The sequence below is a fragment of the Anas acuta genome, chromosome 26 (assembly GCF_963932015.1).
Source record: "Anas acuta chromosome 26, bAnaAcu1.1, whole genome shotgun sequence".
Taxonomy (NCBI): domain Eukaryota; kingdom Metazoa; phylum Chordata; class Aves; order Anseriformes; family Anatidae; genus Anas; species Anas acuta.
Genome location: NC_089004.1, coordinates 4,859,986 through 4,876,158, shown reverse-complemented (window position 1 = coordinate 4,876,158; position 16,173 = coordinate 4,859,986). Strand labels below are relative to the sequence as shown.

At 66.6% G+C, this 16,173-nt stretch overlaps 1 protein-coding gene across 2 annotated transcripts; it reads right to left on the bottom strand.

Moving 5' to 3' along the window:
- Nucleotides 1-136: 136 nt before the first annotated feature.
- NCAN (neurocan) lies at nucleotides 137-14,352 on the bottom strand. Of its 2 annotated transcripts, none has more exons than XM_068661457.1 (15): nucleotides 14,053-14,352; nucleotides 9,201-9,280; nucleotides 7,893-8,294; nucleotides 7,205-7,379; nucleotides 7,000-7,127; nucleotides 6,598-6,891; nucleotides 5,598-6,512; nucleotides 4,393-5,496; nucleotides 3,715-3,831; nucleotides 3,497-3,610; nucleotides 3,122-3,280; nucleotides 2,662-2,744; nucleotides 2,425-2,569; nucleotides 1,230-1,412; nucleotides 137-1,109 (listed from the first exon to the last, which is right to left on the bottom strand). In XM_068661457.1, the coding sequence occupies exons 2-15, from the start codon at nucleotides 9,271-9,273 to the stop codon at nucleotides 820-822; spliced, it is 4,182 nt and encodes a 1,393-aa protein (XP_068517558.1). In that variant the 5' UTR covers nucleotides 9,274-9,280; nucleotides 14,053-14,352; the 3' UTR covers nucleotides 137-819. The 2 variants fall into 2 exon arrangements, with proteins under 2 accessions (XP_068517558.1, XP_068517559.1); XM_068661458.1 differs by having other exon boundaries at nucleotides 825-1,113.
- Between the last annotated feature and the right edge of the window lie 1,821 nt (nucleotides 14,353-16,173).

The window sequence follows — 16,173 nt, the reverse complement described above, 5'->3', positions numbered from 1 at the left end:
GGTGGCAAAAAGGAAGCAGATGGAGAGCGCCGGTACCGTGCGCCGGGTCCCGGCCAAGTGAAGCCACTTTGGAGGGACCGTCCCCGGGTCCCCCCCTCCTCCGGGAGCCCAGGAAAGTGGAGGGTGGGGAGCACTGAACTGTTAAAAAAATTTATTAAAATGTCCAGCAGTACAGAAACGCAGAGAGTCAGAAATGCCACGGAGGAGGAGAGGGGGGGGGAGAAGGGGAACGGGACACGGCAGTCACGTCGCAAACAGCAGAGATCAGAAAGCGCCGTACACACACACACACGCCAACTCCAACGGGGAACTGACAATGAACGGAAAAGGGGAAATCCAACCCCAAAACCAGCCGGGAGGGCCCTGCTGCGGGGTAGCCCCGCGAGCCGGGGCAGGAATAGGGATGGGGACCCCTTGCCAGGCGTGGGGACGCCCCGCGGGCAGGAAGACGGGGAGGCTGTTAAAAAACTGGAGCCATCCAAGGGGATGCGATGGCCAAGGGGCAGTCGGGGTGATGGGTGGGGGGCTGCTGCATGACCCCCTCCCCCCAAAAAACCTGGTGGAGGGGACCAGACCCCAGCAGGGGGCAATCAGCCAGCTGCAGAACAGCCCCCCCAGGGCTCCACGGGGATTTGGGGGTCCCCGTGCGGGGCTGGGGGCTCGACCTTGGGGTGCGGGCACGGCCCCGCGGGGTCGAGGACTGAGCGTGGGGCATGCGGGGAGGGCTGGGGACGCACACGCTGCCGCCCCCGCCGGATCCTATTCCCTACGGGGCCGGGCATCCTAGGAGCTAAAGCAAAGAGGGGGTGGGGGGGGAGGTTATAAAAGAGGGAAGGGGGTCGGGTGGGAGGGAAGGGGGTCGGGAAACGTCACCACGTCCCATCCCAGAGACGGCTGGTCCCGGGGTGCCCGCGGGGGCCCTTGTGCTTGCTGCTCCCCCCCCCACCCTTGCCCCCCCCAGGCTCTAGAAGTAGTGGCCCTCCTCCATCCAGTCCAGCCGGAGGTGCTTGCGGTGTTTTCGCCGCTCCTTGCGGGGTTTGTGGTGGTGGTGCTGGTGGTGGGGGTGGCTGTGGCGGTGCCGGTGGTGCCGCCGCGCCCGGTGCGACCGCCTGGCTAACGGGGGGCAAAGAGCAGAGGGGGCCGGGGGGGGGGGGTCAGGGAGCCCCCAAACCCACAAACCATTCCCAAACCCCCCTCCCACTCACCCACCCCCCCAGGCCCCCACTAACGTTTTGTGCAGAGGATTTTGGGCCGGTCCCACTTGCCGTTGCTGTGGCACTTGATGGTGGGGATGTGGCGCTGGGCGAAGCCCTCCTCGCACTGGTAGCGCACGCTCGAGTGGATGCTATACTTCTCCTTCTTCTTCCCCACGACGAAGGCGTTCTCCACCTCCGGCGGGGGCCCGCATAGCACTGGGGGTGGGGGGGGACACAGACCCCTCATCAGCCACCACCCGGATCCCAAACACCGGGAGGGGGACGCGGGGACACCCTCCACACGTCGCCGGTTCCGCGAGACCGAGCGGCGGCGACGGCTTCGTGACAGAGCCCGTCCATCGAGGGGGGGGGGGGTTCCTCTGCCAGATTTGCAGCGAGGTGTTCCCGAGGATTTACATAGGTAATTAACGGCCTTATCGGGGCGAGCGCATCGTTACGCGCGGCCGGGTGGGAGAGGGAGGCGCGCTCCTCCGGCTCGCAGCGAACAGCTGGAGGTTAATATAACTTTCAAGATAAGGAATGAGAACTTAATAGTTTTAACGGCGGCAAATTAAGCAAATTAAAGTGGAGAGGGAAGAATTAACCGTGGGGGAAAAAAAAATATATAACGGAGATTAAGGGGAGCTGCTCGGGTTTTCCTCGGTGAGGGGCTGGGAGGTTTCCTGAGGATGAGGAGGTGCCTGGAGGCTGAAGGGTGGGGATGTGGGTTGGGGATGGGGATGGTGGGGGCCATGGGATGGGGATGCGGGATGGGGATGTGGGATGAGGATAAAGGATGAGGATGAAGGATGGGGATGAAGGATGGGGATGATGGGGGACATGGGTTGGGGATATGGGATGAGGATGAGGATAAAGGATGAGGATGGAGGATGGGGATGAAGGATGGGGATGATGGGGGACATGGGTTGGGGATATGGGATGGGGATGAGGATAAAGGATGAGGATGGAGGATGGGGATGAAGGATGGGGATGATGGGGGTCATGGGATGGGGATGTTGGGGGCCATGGGATGGGGACGTGGGATGAGGATGAGGATAATGGATGAGGATGGAGGATGGGGATGAAGGATGGGGATGATGGGGGTCATGGGATGGAGATGCTGGGATGGGGATACTGGGAGTCATGGGATGAGGATGGGGATGCTGGGATGGGGCTGGGGCTGCAGGACGGGAACCCCGGGGCCGCCCCCATCCCTCCTGTCTCGTACCCGTGCCTTTCTTGCAGATGTAGGGCAGGTTGTAGTTGCAGGGCACGTCGTTCCACTTGCCGATCTCGTGGGACACCAGCACCACGCAGTCCTCGCCGCCCGCGAAGAAATTGTCGGGTTGGTTCTCCCTCCAGTTCTCGTATTGCTGGTGGGAGACGAGGGGGGGGGTGATGAGAGCACCCACACCCCGCACCCCACACCCTGCGCCCCAGCAGGAGCCACCTCCGTGGGCCTCACCAGCCCGGTGTTGTCCGTCCACTGGAAGTCCTGCTCCACGATCCTGTCATTGAGCCCGATCCAGGTGTTCTCGTGCCCAAAACCTGGCAAGAAAGGGGTGAGGGGGGGGGGTCCCCAACCACCCACACCCGCACCCATGGAGGTGAGGAGCACCCAGGGGTGCCGGTGCCTGGAAAGCTCCAGGAGCTCTCCAGGCTGCAGGGTCCGTGGCTGTGATGGGATCCTCCTGCTAGGGCACAAGGGACGTGGGGACCTGTACCAGCACCCAGGGGACCCTCTCCTCACCCACTGCCCCCTCCAGACCCCGAGCCCCAACAGCCTCAGCGTGGCATGGAAATGACCCAAACTGGAAACGTGGGGACCAGCCCCAGTATCACAGAGAGTGCTGAGCACTGGGATGGGGTCAGCCCCGTCCCTGGGGGGTCCCCCTGTCCCCCGTCCTCCCCCCAAAACCCCGTACTGTTGATGAAGCCGTGCTCCTCCTGCGAGTGGATGCTGGTGAGGTGCCCGGCGCGGCGGCGGCAGTCCCGCTCCGCGTCCTCCCAGGAGCGCCGGCGGGCGAAGTAGCGGTAGCAGTGGCCCTGGAACTTGTGCCAGTTGTGGTCGCAGCCCTCCGTGTCTGCGGGGACATGGGGACACCGGGGACTGGGACATGGGGACACCGGGGACTGGGGCCAGCCCCCAGCACCCCGGGGTGCACGGAGGCGCTCCCCACTGCAGGGGGAGAGGCTCCTGGGTCCCCATAGGGGCAGGGGTTTGGATGGTTTGGATTTGGCCAGCGATGCTGCCCACGGGAGTGGGACGAGGGGGCTGCCCCGTGCCGCTCATTCCCCACCTTTCTCGCAGCGGCTGCCCCCGTAGCTGGGCAGGCAGAGGCAGACGAAGGAGTTGACCTCGTCGATGCAGGTGCCGCCGTTCTGGCAGGGGCTCGACAGGCAGTCGTCGATGTCTGCGGGGACAGCGGGGGGCTTTGGGCACACCAAGACCCCCCGCAACCCCCTGCCCATGCCGACCCCACCAGCAGCACGGGCACGGCACAGGGGACACACTCACCGATCTCGCAGTTCTCCCCGGTGAAGCCCTGGGCACAGCTGCAGCTGCAGACGGAGCCGTTGGCACGGCACGTCCCGCCGTGCAGGCACGGGTTGTTCTGGCACGGATCGGACGGAGCTGCGGGGTAGGAGCGGGTGCCATCATGGGGGGCACCCCGGTGCTTCGCCCCCACCCACCCCATTGCCCCCATGGTGCTGCACCAAGCACCGGGATGCCCACCCAGCCCCATCGCCAGCCCCAGTTCCTTGCTGGCAGCGTGGGGACAGCGCAAACCCACTCCTGGCCCTGCCCCAAAGCCTTGGCACATGGACCACGGCGACTTTTCCACCTCTCCATGGCTCTAAATCTCCTGTATTTTTGTTCCATATATACATATTTTTTTCCCAGACACTACCAGGCTGTGTACGCTCACCCCCCCCCCTCACCGGGAGCTGCCTCGCTAGCGATTATTATTAGCGACTGCAAATATTAAATATTTAGGAGGACGCTTTCCTGGCTCGTGTTAATAGCTCAGCGCGCTTTGAGAAACCCCGGCTGAACCTGTCACGGGCACAAATGAGCACCGAAGTCCCCCGAGGAGCCCTCTGGCTTGGATAAACCCCCTGCCTTCAACCCGACCCCATGGGACCGCACCGCACCGTGCCCAGCGTCCCCAGCACCCCGTGGCCCCGTGCTCACCGTGCCGGCTGGCGTTGCTGGTGCCCGTCCAAGCCAGCAGCTCCCTCTCCTCCAGCAGGGGCTCCTCGCCGCTCCCGCTGTCAGCATCCAGCAGCGGGGCCCCCCCGGGCCCCCCAGTTGTGGACGGCTCAAAGAGCGGCTCTGCGCTCGGGGACCCGGGCACCTCCGGCACCCATGGGTGGGGAGTGGGGGATGATGGCCAAGGGGTGTCGGTGGGAGCTGGTGGGTGGGTGTCCAGGGTGGGGGGATCTTCCCTCTTCGCCTCCCCCGAGGTGTCCTCCTCGCTAGGGCTGGGGGGCTGCCGGGGGGCTGGGGGGTGCAGGAGATGCTCGGCTCCCTCCAGCTCCGGCGCTGTGGGGCTCAAGGGTCGTGGGGCACCCGTGGACCCGTCCTCTGCCTCCCCCGTGCCCTCCGTTGGCCACTCAGAGCCACCCCGTGGGGTCACCTCGCTGGACGTGGGTGAAGGCGAGGGGATGTCCCCTGCCACGAGGGTGACGGCTGCTTCGTCCCTCGGCTCAGCCGTCCCTGTCCCCGCATCCCCGTACCCGGCTGGGTGCTCGTGGCCAGCTTCAGCTCCCATTTCGGGTGTCCCCTGGGGAGCTGTGGGGCTCAGCCCACCCTGATGGGGATGGGCATGGGGAGAAGCCGCCACCGTGGTGCCCGGGAGACCCATGGGCAGGTGGAGGAAGGTCACTGCCTTCCTCTGCCTCTCCAGTGAGCCGTCCCCCAGGGCCCCGCTGCCATCTCCGCCGGGCTGCGGGGACGTTTCAGGGAAATCGGCCACCAGCGGGGCTGGGGGCAGCGGGGGCCGTGCTGGGATGGGGTCACTGTCCTCCTTGGGAGGGGCGTCCCCGGAGAAGTCCTCGATGGCATCCGCAGGCAGCCGGGGGGAGTCACCGCGGGCACTGGGGCCGTGGGGCGGTGACCCCTCCGTGGTGACATCCTGGTGGTCGGAAGCACCGTGGGGAGCCACGGGGGTGGGTGGTGACGGTGGCAGGGACGTCCGTGCAGCCCCCCCGGGACCACGCGGGGCCGTGCGGGGGCTCCACTGCGGAGAATCCCTCGGTGACGGGGGCACCGGGGCAGTGGCCGGTGCCAGCAGCTCTGCAAGAGATGGCACAAGGTGGGGGTCCCCTGGGCTGGAGCACCCCAAGGCCACTGCCACCACCCTCCCCCTGCACCCCCTCCCACCAAGCATCACTTACTGTGGCCGATCTCATCCTCCACCTCGTTGGAGAGGGGGTACGGACCCCCCCCAGGGGGGCTCTCAGCAGCGGTGTGGGCGATGCTCCACGTCTCCACCGCGTTGGCTGCAGCCCCCTTCACCTCCAGGGCCAGGATGGGGGCGTGGGTGACTGTCCCCGCTGGGTCCCCGGCCCCCGTAGGGTCCCCGGCCACTGTGGGGTCCCCAGACACTGTGGGATCTCCAGACACTGGGGGGTCCTCGGTCACTGGGGGGTCCTCGGTCACCAGGGGGTCCTCAGCCACCGGGGGGTCCCGGCTCTGCCGCTGCAGCTGGAAGTAGCGCCCGTTCAGCCCGGAGTAGCTGCTCCGTCTGGGGGCACGTGAGCTGCCCAGCGGGGTGCTGGGGGTCTCTGCTGCCATGCCAGGGACTGTCCCCAAGCCAGGCGATGCCGTCGGTGAGCTGGTGGCCTCCTGGGCTGGGCTTTGGGACCGTGGCAGCAGAGCGATGGGGGGCTCCTCGGGGCCGGGGGCTTCTTGAACTGGTGGTGCTGGGCTGCTGCTGGTCGGATCCTGCCGGGTGCTCTCTGGCGCCTGGTCCACCACGTTGAGGGCTTCGTCCTCGTGGGGCCACGCCGGCGAGGAGGTGGTGGCCAGTGGCAGGGCCGTGCCGTTGGCCCCGGGGATGTCACCGCGCCACGCTGCCGCGCTGCTGCTCACCGCCCGCAGCTGCTCATCCTCATCCTCCCCCGGCCCCGCAGCCCCCGGTTGCGGCAGGAGGCCGACGCGTGGGGTGTCCCCAGAGGTGGCCGGGTCCTCGCGCTCCTCCGCGTGCTCCACCAGCACGTTGTCACTGCCCGGCGGGTCAGGAGTGGGCAGCTCCTGCTCCTTCTGCCCCGCGTGCGCTGCGGTGAAATCACCGGCATCCGGCGTGTCCGCTGTGGGGAGGAGGATCGGGGGTGGGCTGGGTGCCTGGGACACGAGTGGGGACCCGGTGGTGGCACCACAGCCCGTCTCCGTTACCTTTGTAGCAGTAAGCATCAAATTTGGAGGCCGGCTGGGGGAAGCCGGTGCGGTTGGGGAACTGGTAGAGGGTCCTGACGCCCGAGGCCTCGCCGCCGCATTTCCTGCGGGGGACCCTGATGGGGTAGCGGACGCTGCCGTCCGCCAGCCAGCCGGGGTCGCACTGGTCCAGGCCATCACGCCAGGCCAGGTAGAGCTGCCCGGTGGTGGCCAACGAAGCCCCCCGGGCACGGCAGTGCCTCCGGGCCCCCTGCAAAGTGAACCGCCCCGGTGCCGTGGCGTAAAACACCTTCCCTGCAAGAGAGTGGAGCTCGTTGGAAAGCCGTCACCATCCCCAAGGGTGGCACCGAGCGTGCCAAGCGAAGTCCCCCGGCACGTGCCCGCCACCACGGTGCCGCTTGCCTTGCAGCTCCCGTGCGTAGCAGTAGACATCGTACACTTCCCCGGGCTCCCTCTGGCCGTAGCTGCGGACACCGGGGAGGCTGTTGCGGTCCCCGTAGCATCCAGGCCGGGACAGCGTGATGGGGTACCTGCGGGAGAGGGGCACAAGGGGGGTGCTCAGCTCCGTGGGTGCCCACGGCAAGAGGTGCCCGCACCGTGCGCTTACCGCACGCTCTGGTCAGCCAGCCAGCCCGCGTCGCAGTTGTCGTAGCCGTCCTCGAAGGCAGCCTGGAGGTGCTGGGGCGAGGCGATGACGGCCGAATTGTCCAGGCAGGCACGCTGGGCGGCGGCGAAGGTCAGCGCGTAGCGCTCCCCCGCCGGGCGGTAGTGGAAGACGACGCCTGGAAGGAGAGCGGGTGGCACGGCTCGCACGGGGGGCGCAGTGCGCGTGGCGTGCGCTGGGTGCGTGAGGTGCACGGCGTGCAGAAGGGGTGCACATGGGCTGCGTGGCTTGGATGGGGTGCATGGCTTATAGAGGGTGCACGGCGTGTAGGGTGTGCATAGCTTGTAGGGTGAGCACGGCTCGTAGGGTGTGCATGGCTTGTAGGGTGAGCACGGCTTATATGGTGTGCAGGGCTTTTTTAGGGCACATGGGGCGCACAGCTTGCATAGGGTGCATGGCACGCACGGCTCACACGAGGAGCACAGAGCGTACAGGGTACAGATGTGGGTTATGGGGCTTGTACGGGGCACAGAGCTTGCACAGTGTGCATGGCTTGCACAGGGGACGCAGGGTGCACGGCTCGCACAGGGCGCACGGTGCGCACGGCTCGCATGGTGTGCATGGCTCACAAAGTGTGCACGGCTCACACAAGCACCCCGAAACGCGCAGCACGCTGCCCCGTGACACTCACCCGTCACCTCGAGGGGCAGCAGGTCCTGCTCATCGTCGATGCCGGCCACCACCTCGCAGCGGTACAGCCCCGCGTCGCTGGCGCGGGCGGCGCGCAGCAGCAGCGTGGCGTTGGAGCGGTCGCGGGGGTAACCGGGCAGCGCCACCCGACCCTCGTAGGCTTTCACCACCTTCACCGCGTTGTCCTTGGCCACCAGGATGGGGACGTCCTCCCTCTGGCCGGTGGCCGAGCGCACCTTGCTCCATTTGACACGGGGAGGGTCGGGGGGCTCGTTGGGCCCCAGCGAGGCGGAGGGATGGAGTAGGAAGAGGCAAGGGAGGGCCACGGGCTCCCCCAGCCCCACGCGCACAGCCTGGTGCTGCACCCGGTTGATGTGGATCACCTTCCCATCATCCTGGGAGCCTGCGGGGAGAGGCGCCCAGATACCACGGGGATGGGCTCTGGGGCTGCTGGAGGGGTTTGTCCATAGCGTTGGGGGGAGCTTGGGGGGGGGACGGGAGGGCACTGTAGGGTCTTGTCCCATCCCTGCCCTGCAATTTGGTGGCACCTGACCCCACTGGGGGAAAGCCACCCACCCCCAAAATGGGATAAAGCATGGCAGAGATGAAGACCTCCTCCTCTTCCTCCTTTTCCTGCAGTAATCCTGCCCCCCCCCCCAGGCACCCTCCCACAAATCCCATAATTCGCAGAAAGCCCCAAGCGCTGCCCTCTCTGCCGGCAGTGGGGACGGTGGTGGATGCTCCCCGCAGAGCCAAGCTGGCCGGGGACTGCCACTAATCCCAGTGAGGACCCCCCCCGGGCGCCTTCCCCCACCCTATTCCCACCCCATTGCAGCCACAAAGCTTCACCCCGAGCCTCTCACTCCTTCGGGATTCCACAAGTCCCCAAATCCCCCAGGATCTGGATGTCACCGTGCCCCCGCCACGTGGGATGAGGACACGGGGTGGGCAGAAAGGATCCGTGGGGGGCAGCTCGGCGGAGGGGGGTGCCGAGCCAGCAGGATTAAGGGTTTAAAGTCTCGCCCAGCACGAGGGGGGGATCACGGCCACCTGGGGGGGGCTTTTCCCTTGCTAATCCGGGGCATCGCACGGGCACGCCGGAGCCTGCAGACCCAGCCCCCTCCTGGAGCCGGTTGTTCTTCGCCCTAACCATTCATTAGTGCTGGTAGTTCATTAGTTGTGTCTGTTTCCTCTTATTAGCTAATTATCCCCAGCTACTTCGCGCCGCCGCCTCCTTGCTCTTCGCCCACTGCCCCTACAGCAGGTCCTGAGGGTGGCAGGATCTGGCCCCCCCGGGGGGGCCACTTACCCAGCACGGCGATGGGGAGCAGGGAGAGCCCGAGCAGGATCCAGCAGCCGGCATCCCCCATCACCTGGACCATCCTTGACCTGCAACGAGAGCGGGGTCGGATTCTCACCCCTCCCCATTTACCCGACAGCTCGCCACCGGGCCCCAAACCACCAAAATCACGGTGACACCGACCCCCCAGGAGGAGCAGGATTAGCCCCCGTTAGCAGGAGAGCACAAAGAGTTTGGTTTCGCTGCCGGTGCCATCCCGGTGCCATCCCTGCGCCCCCGCTACGGGGGCACGGGTAAGCCCCGGGGTCCTGCGGGCTCCCCCCAGCCTGGCCGTGCAGGATGCGGCCCCATTAACATGCAGCGGATGCCTCCGGCTGCCGGAGCCGGTGTGGAGCATAAAACCGACAACGCCGCTCGCCCAAAAGCTCCCATCCGTCTGCTTCACTGCAGCACCGATCGGTATTTTCTAAATCATTCGGTCCCCGGTTTGGGAGGGATGCTCAGCACCCCCCCCGGGCTCTGACACCTGGGATGGGGACCGCCTGGTTTTGGGGACACAGCCCCTCGACCCCCTTGAGCTGTGGCTTTCGGCTCAGCCCGCGGCTTCCCCGCTCCCCGATGCTCCATTTTCCAGCCCTTGATTCCTCCCCCTGTCCCTTCTGCTTTTATGGGACGAAAATAGAAATCAAGAGCGAAACGGCAAGAAAAAAAAAGGAGACCCCCCGCGTTCAGCGCTGGAAAACGGCCTTTTGGGGGGGGAGGCACAGAGCTGGGTTTTATTTCACCTGTTCTACAGAAGAAAGCATTTGCAGCCCCGGCAGCTGCCCCTTCCCTTTAGCACAGCTCCGGGGGGGGCTTTCTGCCTCCGAAACCTGCCGCTAATAAAAGCCGAGGGGGTCGCCTGGCCCCCAGCGTGGCTCCGCACCGTGCCCTAGCGTATCTGCAGCAGGGAAGGATGCGGCCGGGGACGGCCTCTGCGGCTCGCTGCAAAGTCGGGGACAGCTCTGGGATGCTCGGAGAGCAGCAGGACTTAAGGCCTGGGGAGGGTTTTGCTCTCCGGGAAGGAAATCCCAGTGAAATCCCAGCCCCGCTGGAAACCAGCGCTCAACTTTTCCCTGATTTCCCACTACAGGAAAAAAAAAAATATTTAAGTGACTTGGCATGCCCGGGCGCTGGGGTTTCCAGCTCCTCCCCATTGAGATGCAAATCCTGCCTTTCTCAGCTCTCCCAGCACAAACCCTCGGTGCCGGGTGCAGGACAGGGGGACCCCAGGGTGGGGATGGAGCAGTGGGTGCAGGACGTGGGTGCTGGCTTCAGGGTCGGGGTGCCCGGGAGATGCAGCACTGGGCACCACACTCACACACATCCCTGGGCTTTGCATCGCCCACTGTCCATTTTTTTGGCCTTTTCACCCCCGATTTCCCTTTTTTCTTCCCTCACCACTCATCCCTGCAACTTCCAGGCCACGCCGGGGTGGCCGCACGGATCCGGAGCCGAAGGGACCCGGCGGAGAGCCCGACGAGCGGCGTCCACGTGCCAGCGTATAAATACTCCACTAAGCTCTGCGCTGTTTACCCAGAGCCGCCGTGCTGGAGATGGGTCCTCGCTGAGCAAACGCGGCCCACGCCGCTGGGTAAACATTCAATATTTTATTTAAATGTTAAACAGGGAAGTTGCTCTTTGGATGCGCAGCCGCCCGCCGGGCCTGGACGGGCGGACGGATGGCACCGCGGTCCCACGGCCGTCCCCAAGCTGGCAGCAGCGGGTGCAGGACCCCGTGCACGCAGCGGCGAAGGGGCTGCCTGGCTGTCAGAGTCCCTGACATCAGCATTTCTGCAGGTTTTGCTTTTGCAGCAGTGGCAGCACGGTGCTGGGAGGGGACGGCAGCACCCGCTGCCTCCCTGGGGACCCCAGCCCGTGGCGAGGGCGCACGGCCCCAGCTGGCCGCTGCCACCCCGACCCTCTGAGAGCACGGGGACTGTGTCCTGCTGGCACTGTGACTCTGCTCCAAGCAGGAAGACAAAGGGAGAACCCCCCCGTGTCCCCAGGCCCCGTGGTTGACACCGCTCTCAGCCAGCACCGGCCCGAAAAGTTGATCCCAAGGTCAGGGGAAGCGGCAGCGCAGCCTCCAGCCCTGCCGGTGCCGGCTCCGTGCGCAGCCCCCACCACGCGCCCTGCTGGGACCCACCAGGAGAGGGGACATCAGGGACAGCGGGGACAAAGCAGAGCCTGGGCACAGCCAACATTCCCCCTCCCCAAATTCATTTTCTCCCCCTTATGATGTCCCCAGCTCGGGGACCGCATCCTCGGCGCCTCGTTAATTACGGGGCCGTCTCCCTCCCACCTCCTCCTGATCCCCTAACCCCCAGCCAGCTCCACTGGGGGAGGATTTGGCACGGGGGCCGTGGGTTCAGCCGGGTGTCACCGCGCTGTCCTCGGCCACAGCTGGCGGTGACACCAAGGCACGGAGGGTGGCACGGAGAGGTGGCGGTGGCCGTGCCACCGCGTCCCCGCAGGCTGAGCGGTGCAGGCGCTGCGGGTGGCCGCAGGCGGGGCGATGCCACGGGCTCGTGGCACGGTGACACTCGTGGTGCCACGTGGCTGGGCCCTCTCGGGGACAAGGGAAGTGTCCCCGTGCCCTACGCGGCCCGGCACCTGCCGCAAACCGGGCAAAAAAGCCGAAGGAACGGCAGATGAGAGAAATTTAAAATAACGCCGGTGCAAAGCCGCCCCCCCAAGCCGGGCGAACATTTTCACATCTGTCACTAGCTGTCACCACATGAATAATTCATCCGCCTCATGAATATGCAAAGCCGGGGCTGGTGATTAGCTTCAGCTGAAACCTAGCTTAATTCCTCCCAGGCCACCGGGTGCCGGGCTGACCCTGCCACTTTTTGGGGGCATTTTTTCGTCCCGCCCCGAGCCGTGGGGTTGGGCAGGGGGCAGCCGGGGGGCTGCGGACCGAGGGGTCCCTGCGGAGCAGAGGGGACACTGAAGGGGACACGTGCTCAGGGGCTCTGCCATCCCCATGGGCTGCAGCAGGATGAGGGCACCCCCAGTTTTGGGGACCCCCCAAGCTTTGGGGGTGCCCCCAGCCCTGTGCCACCTGCAGCCGTGGTGCTGGCGCTGTGACCTCTGCTGTCCCCACGGGTGACCGTGGTCCCCAGCACCATCAGGGCACCGTGGAGCATTCAGCACCCAACCACCAAAGCTGTCACCTCCCCGTGGGGCCGATCCTGCCCCCTGCAACCCCCCCCATGTCCCCACATCCCTCCTGATGGGGAAGGGGGGCGAGCACCCAGGGTCCCCGCAGGGCTGCGCGGCCACGGCAGGAGCCCGGCAGCGGGGCTGGCTCCGCGTCCCCTCCTCTCTGCCCACAACAAAGGAATTCTGCAAAGCGCGCTGCCGTCACATCTCGCAGGCAACGTGATGCTCCCGCTCCCCCCCCCCCCAGCCTGCGAGAATAAATTAGCACCTCGGCAAACTGTGATCCTGGCCAATATGGGCCCTTTGCTGGGTGCGATTTTTATTAGGCAGACAGTCTGCAGCCTTTATTTTAGATTTCGCTCTTATTTTTATTATTATTTTTTTTCCCACCCACCACCTTCCCCCCCCCCCACCCCCCCAAGCTTTTTGTCTCTCCCTGGGAGGCTGAGTGCCCGTCACAGGAGCCCCAAAGCTCACTCAGAGTCATGGCAAACCCCAGCCCTATAGCGGGCTCGGCCACACGCCAGCAAGCGGCCCCAAAAGCGGCACCAGCACCAAAGCAAAAAGCAGGGAGGCTGGAGGGTGCAGGATGCGGCCAGAGGGCCTGGCCCAGGGCTGGGCCTCCAGCACCTTCCTGCCCACGAAACACCGGGTGTGCCGGGGTCCTGGGGAGCCCCCGAGCACCCCAAAGCCCTCGCTGGTCCCCACACACGCATCCATCCTTCCTGGCATCCCGCCGACCATCCCAGCCTCGCCGTGCAGCCGGGGGATGCGGGCTGGGACTCATCCTGCCCACGGTGCCGAGCCCCCGCTGTGTCACCAGCCCTGCCTGGTCCCCAGCAGCTGGGGGGGACACTGGGGACACCGCGTCCGGAAACTTTCCGGCTCCCTCCCTGATGAGGAAACCCCGGTGGCACCAACGGGGACCAGGCAGGGTGAAGGGACCATGGCACCACCGGGTCCAGCACCACAGGGAGGGGACCCCCAGCACCTGCCACCCTCCCCGTTGTCCCTTGTCTCCTCTCCCTGCCACCACCTCGCTGCCAGCACGCTCCAGCCCTGCCTGTCCTACCGGCCTCAGCCCTGGTGTCCCCAAGCCCCTGTCAGCACTGGTGTCCCCAGCCTCAGAGCCCTGGTCTCTGTGTCCTGGTGTCCCCAGTGTCCCCCCACGCTGGTGTCCCAGTGGTGTCCCCACAGTCCCAGTGGTGCCAGCCCTATTGTCCCCCAGCCACACTCCTGCTGCCCCCCCAGCCGGTGCCCCCCCCATCCCCAGTGTCCCCCATCCCCAGTGTCCCCATCCCTCTGTCGCACCGCGCCCCCTCTCCAACCCCCCTCATCCCTTCCCACCCCGGTGTCCCCCGCCCCAAACCCGTTGTCCCCAACCCGGTGCCCGCACCCCGGAGCCGTGACAACCGCCTTGTCCCCACCGTGTCCCCAGCTCGGATCCGTCCCTCCCGTCCCCCAGTGGTGTCCCCGTTCCCTTTCCCCGTTCCCATCCCGGTGCGCTCCCACCGCGCGGCACCGGGCACCGCAGCGGGGGCGCGGCGCGGGCGGTGCCGGTGCCGGTGCCGGTACCGGTAGGGATACCGAGACCGCTGCCGGTACCGTGCCGTACCGCTGCCGGTACCGCTGCCGGTGCCGGTGCCGCACGTACCTGGGGGCCGTGCTCACGGAGCGCAGGGGATCATCGCCGCCGGAGGAGCCCCGCACCGAGCTCCCCGCCGGCACCGGGGGCTTAAAAACGGGGAGCGGAGGGAGAAAGGGGAGGGGGGGGCAACGGGTCGGGGTCCCCCGGAGGGGGCCGAGCCGGGCCGGGCCGGGCCAATCGCGGCTGGCGGCAGGCGCGGCCCCCCCGCCGGTGCCGCCGGTGCCGCCCGCCCGCACCTGCCCGCAGCGGCGGCGAACCCCGCGCCCGCTCCGCGCCCCGCCGCGCTGCCGGGCGCAGGGCGAGGGGCGGCCGCGCATGCGTCTCCGCCTCCCCCCCCCCCCCCCCCCATAAACCGGGGCCGCCCCCCCCCCCCCCCCCGGAGGGGCCGCCCCCTCCCCCGAGAGCGGAGCCGCCCCCCCGCCCCCCCCCCCGCCGCCGCGCCGCAGCCCCCCCGCCAGCCGAGGATGGAGAGGGTTTTTGGGGAGGGGGTCCCGGTGGTGGGGAGCACCCCTGGACCTCTGCGCCCCCCCCCCACGTTTTTCCCCCCTCTGGCACCGCACCCCCGGCATCATCCCTGTGCTGGCACCCGGTGGGTTTTAGGGTGTTGGTAAAGTGGGGGGGGGCATCCTCCAGCCCCTCTGCACCCCAAAATCACTGCTCGGCCCTGAACCCCCCCTCCCATGTGCTGCGCACCCCGCCCCAGCCCTGCACGGGGACCCACTGTCTCTGGGCATTATTTTTGGGGGGGGTACAGTTGAAGGGCACTTTCCCTGCTCCCCCCTAAATCCCTGCCAAGCTGTGCGGGCTGCATCCAGCCCCCCCCAAACACACACACCCCACGTCGGGTGGGAGATGCTGCGGATGCGGGAGGATGCTGAGGATGCAGGAAGGAAGGTGCTGAGGGCGGACAAAGCCTGGGAAAAACCCCAATAAAGCGGGAAGGATGCTCGGAAGCTGCGATGCCAGAAGTCACCCCCAACATAGGGGAAAACTGTCACCGAGCTGGAGGGGAGGAGGGGGGGGGGCACCTTTTTTTTTCCTTTTTTCCCCCCCGAACCTGCCGGCCTGAATGGAGAAAGCCGCCCTGTCTCCTGCCATTTGGCAGCGGGCGCGGAGATGGGCGCCCTTTCTCTTCCTCATCTATAGGATGGGCCCGCGGAAACCCGAGAGCAAAGTTCTCATTTCCGACTCCATTGTGCGGGACTTCGAGGCCCCGGGTGCCGCTTCCTGCCTTTTGTGAGCCCCTGCCACAGAGCCCTTCTGTTCCCCTCCTTTCTGCCAGCTGCAGCTGGCGGCCCCCGGCCCCAAAAGGTGCCCGGGCGCAGGGGGGAAGGCGGCAGGGGTTAACGGCCCCGTGGTGTTTGCCAAGTGGCACCGGGGACAAGGACCCGGTGCTGTCACCGTGCTGTCCCCGCTTGCCGAGCAGCCAGGTGTCGGGTGGTGCCACCCTGCAGGTCTCCAATTCATCGTCTTGGGGGAAAGGGCACCCATGGGTGCAGCGTCTTGCTCCGTCTCCGTGTCCCCAGAGCGGCTGGTGGCACGCGGGGTGGCCCGGCATGGGGACGGGGGTGAGCACGGATGGTCAAGCTCAAGGCCACACCGTTGGCAACGCTCAGCAGGACGAGGCCAGCTCCAAAATGCTCACCCAGCACCATTTGGGGTGAGGATGCCCTTGGTCCCGCACCCATGGCAAGCCCCACATCCCCCCCTCTGCATTTCACAGCCCACCCAGGGACAGCGCCGCTTCTTCCCCTCTCCCAGCTGGGAACTAACAGCAGCAGCACACCCCTTGGGGTGGGGGGGAGGATTTCTCCCCAAAACCCCCCATCCTGCCCCACAGGATGGCTGCGCAGGAGCCCAGCGAGGACCGAGCCCCGTGGGCAGCCCCGGCCCCGCGGCCGAAACGCCGCCGGCCATTTGTCTTGCTGAGCGAAGGTGCCGGCAGTGAGTTATCGGAGCTCTCCTCTCGAGTGGAGATAAATGTCATAACAGACACCAGCCAGCGCGGCTTATGGATGAGGATTTAATAGACACCGCTCCCCCCGCGCTCCTCCCCGCGCTGGCAGCTGCTCCGTGCCCGGGGAGCGCAGCCCACGGCGGGACGGCATCGGGGACCGGCTGCTCCAC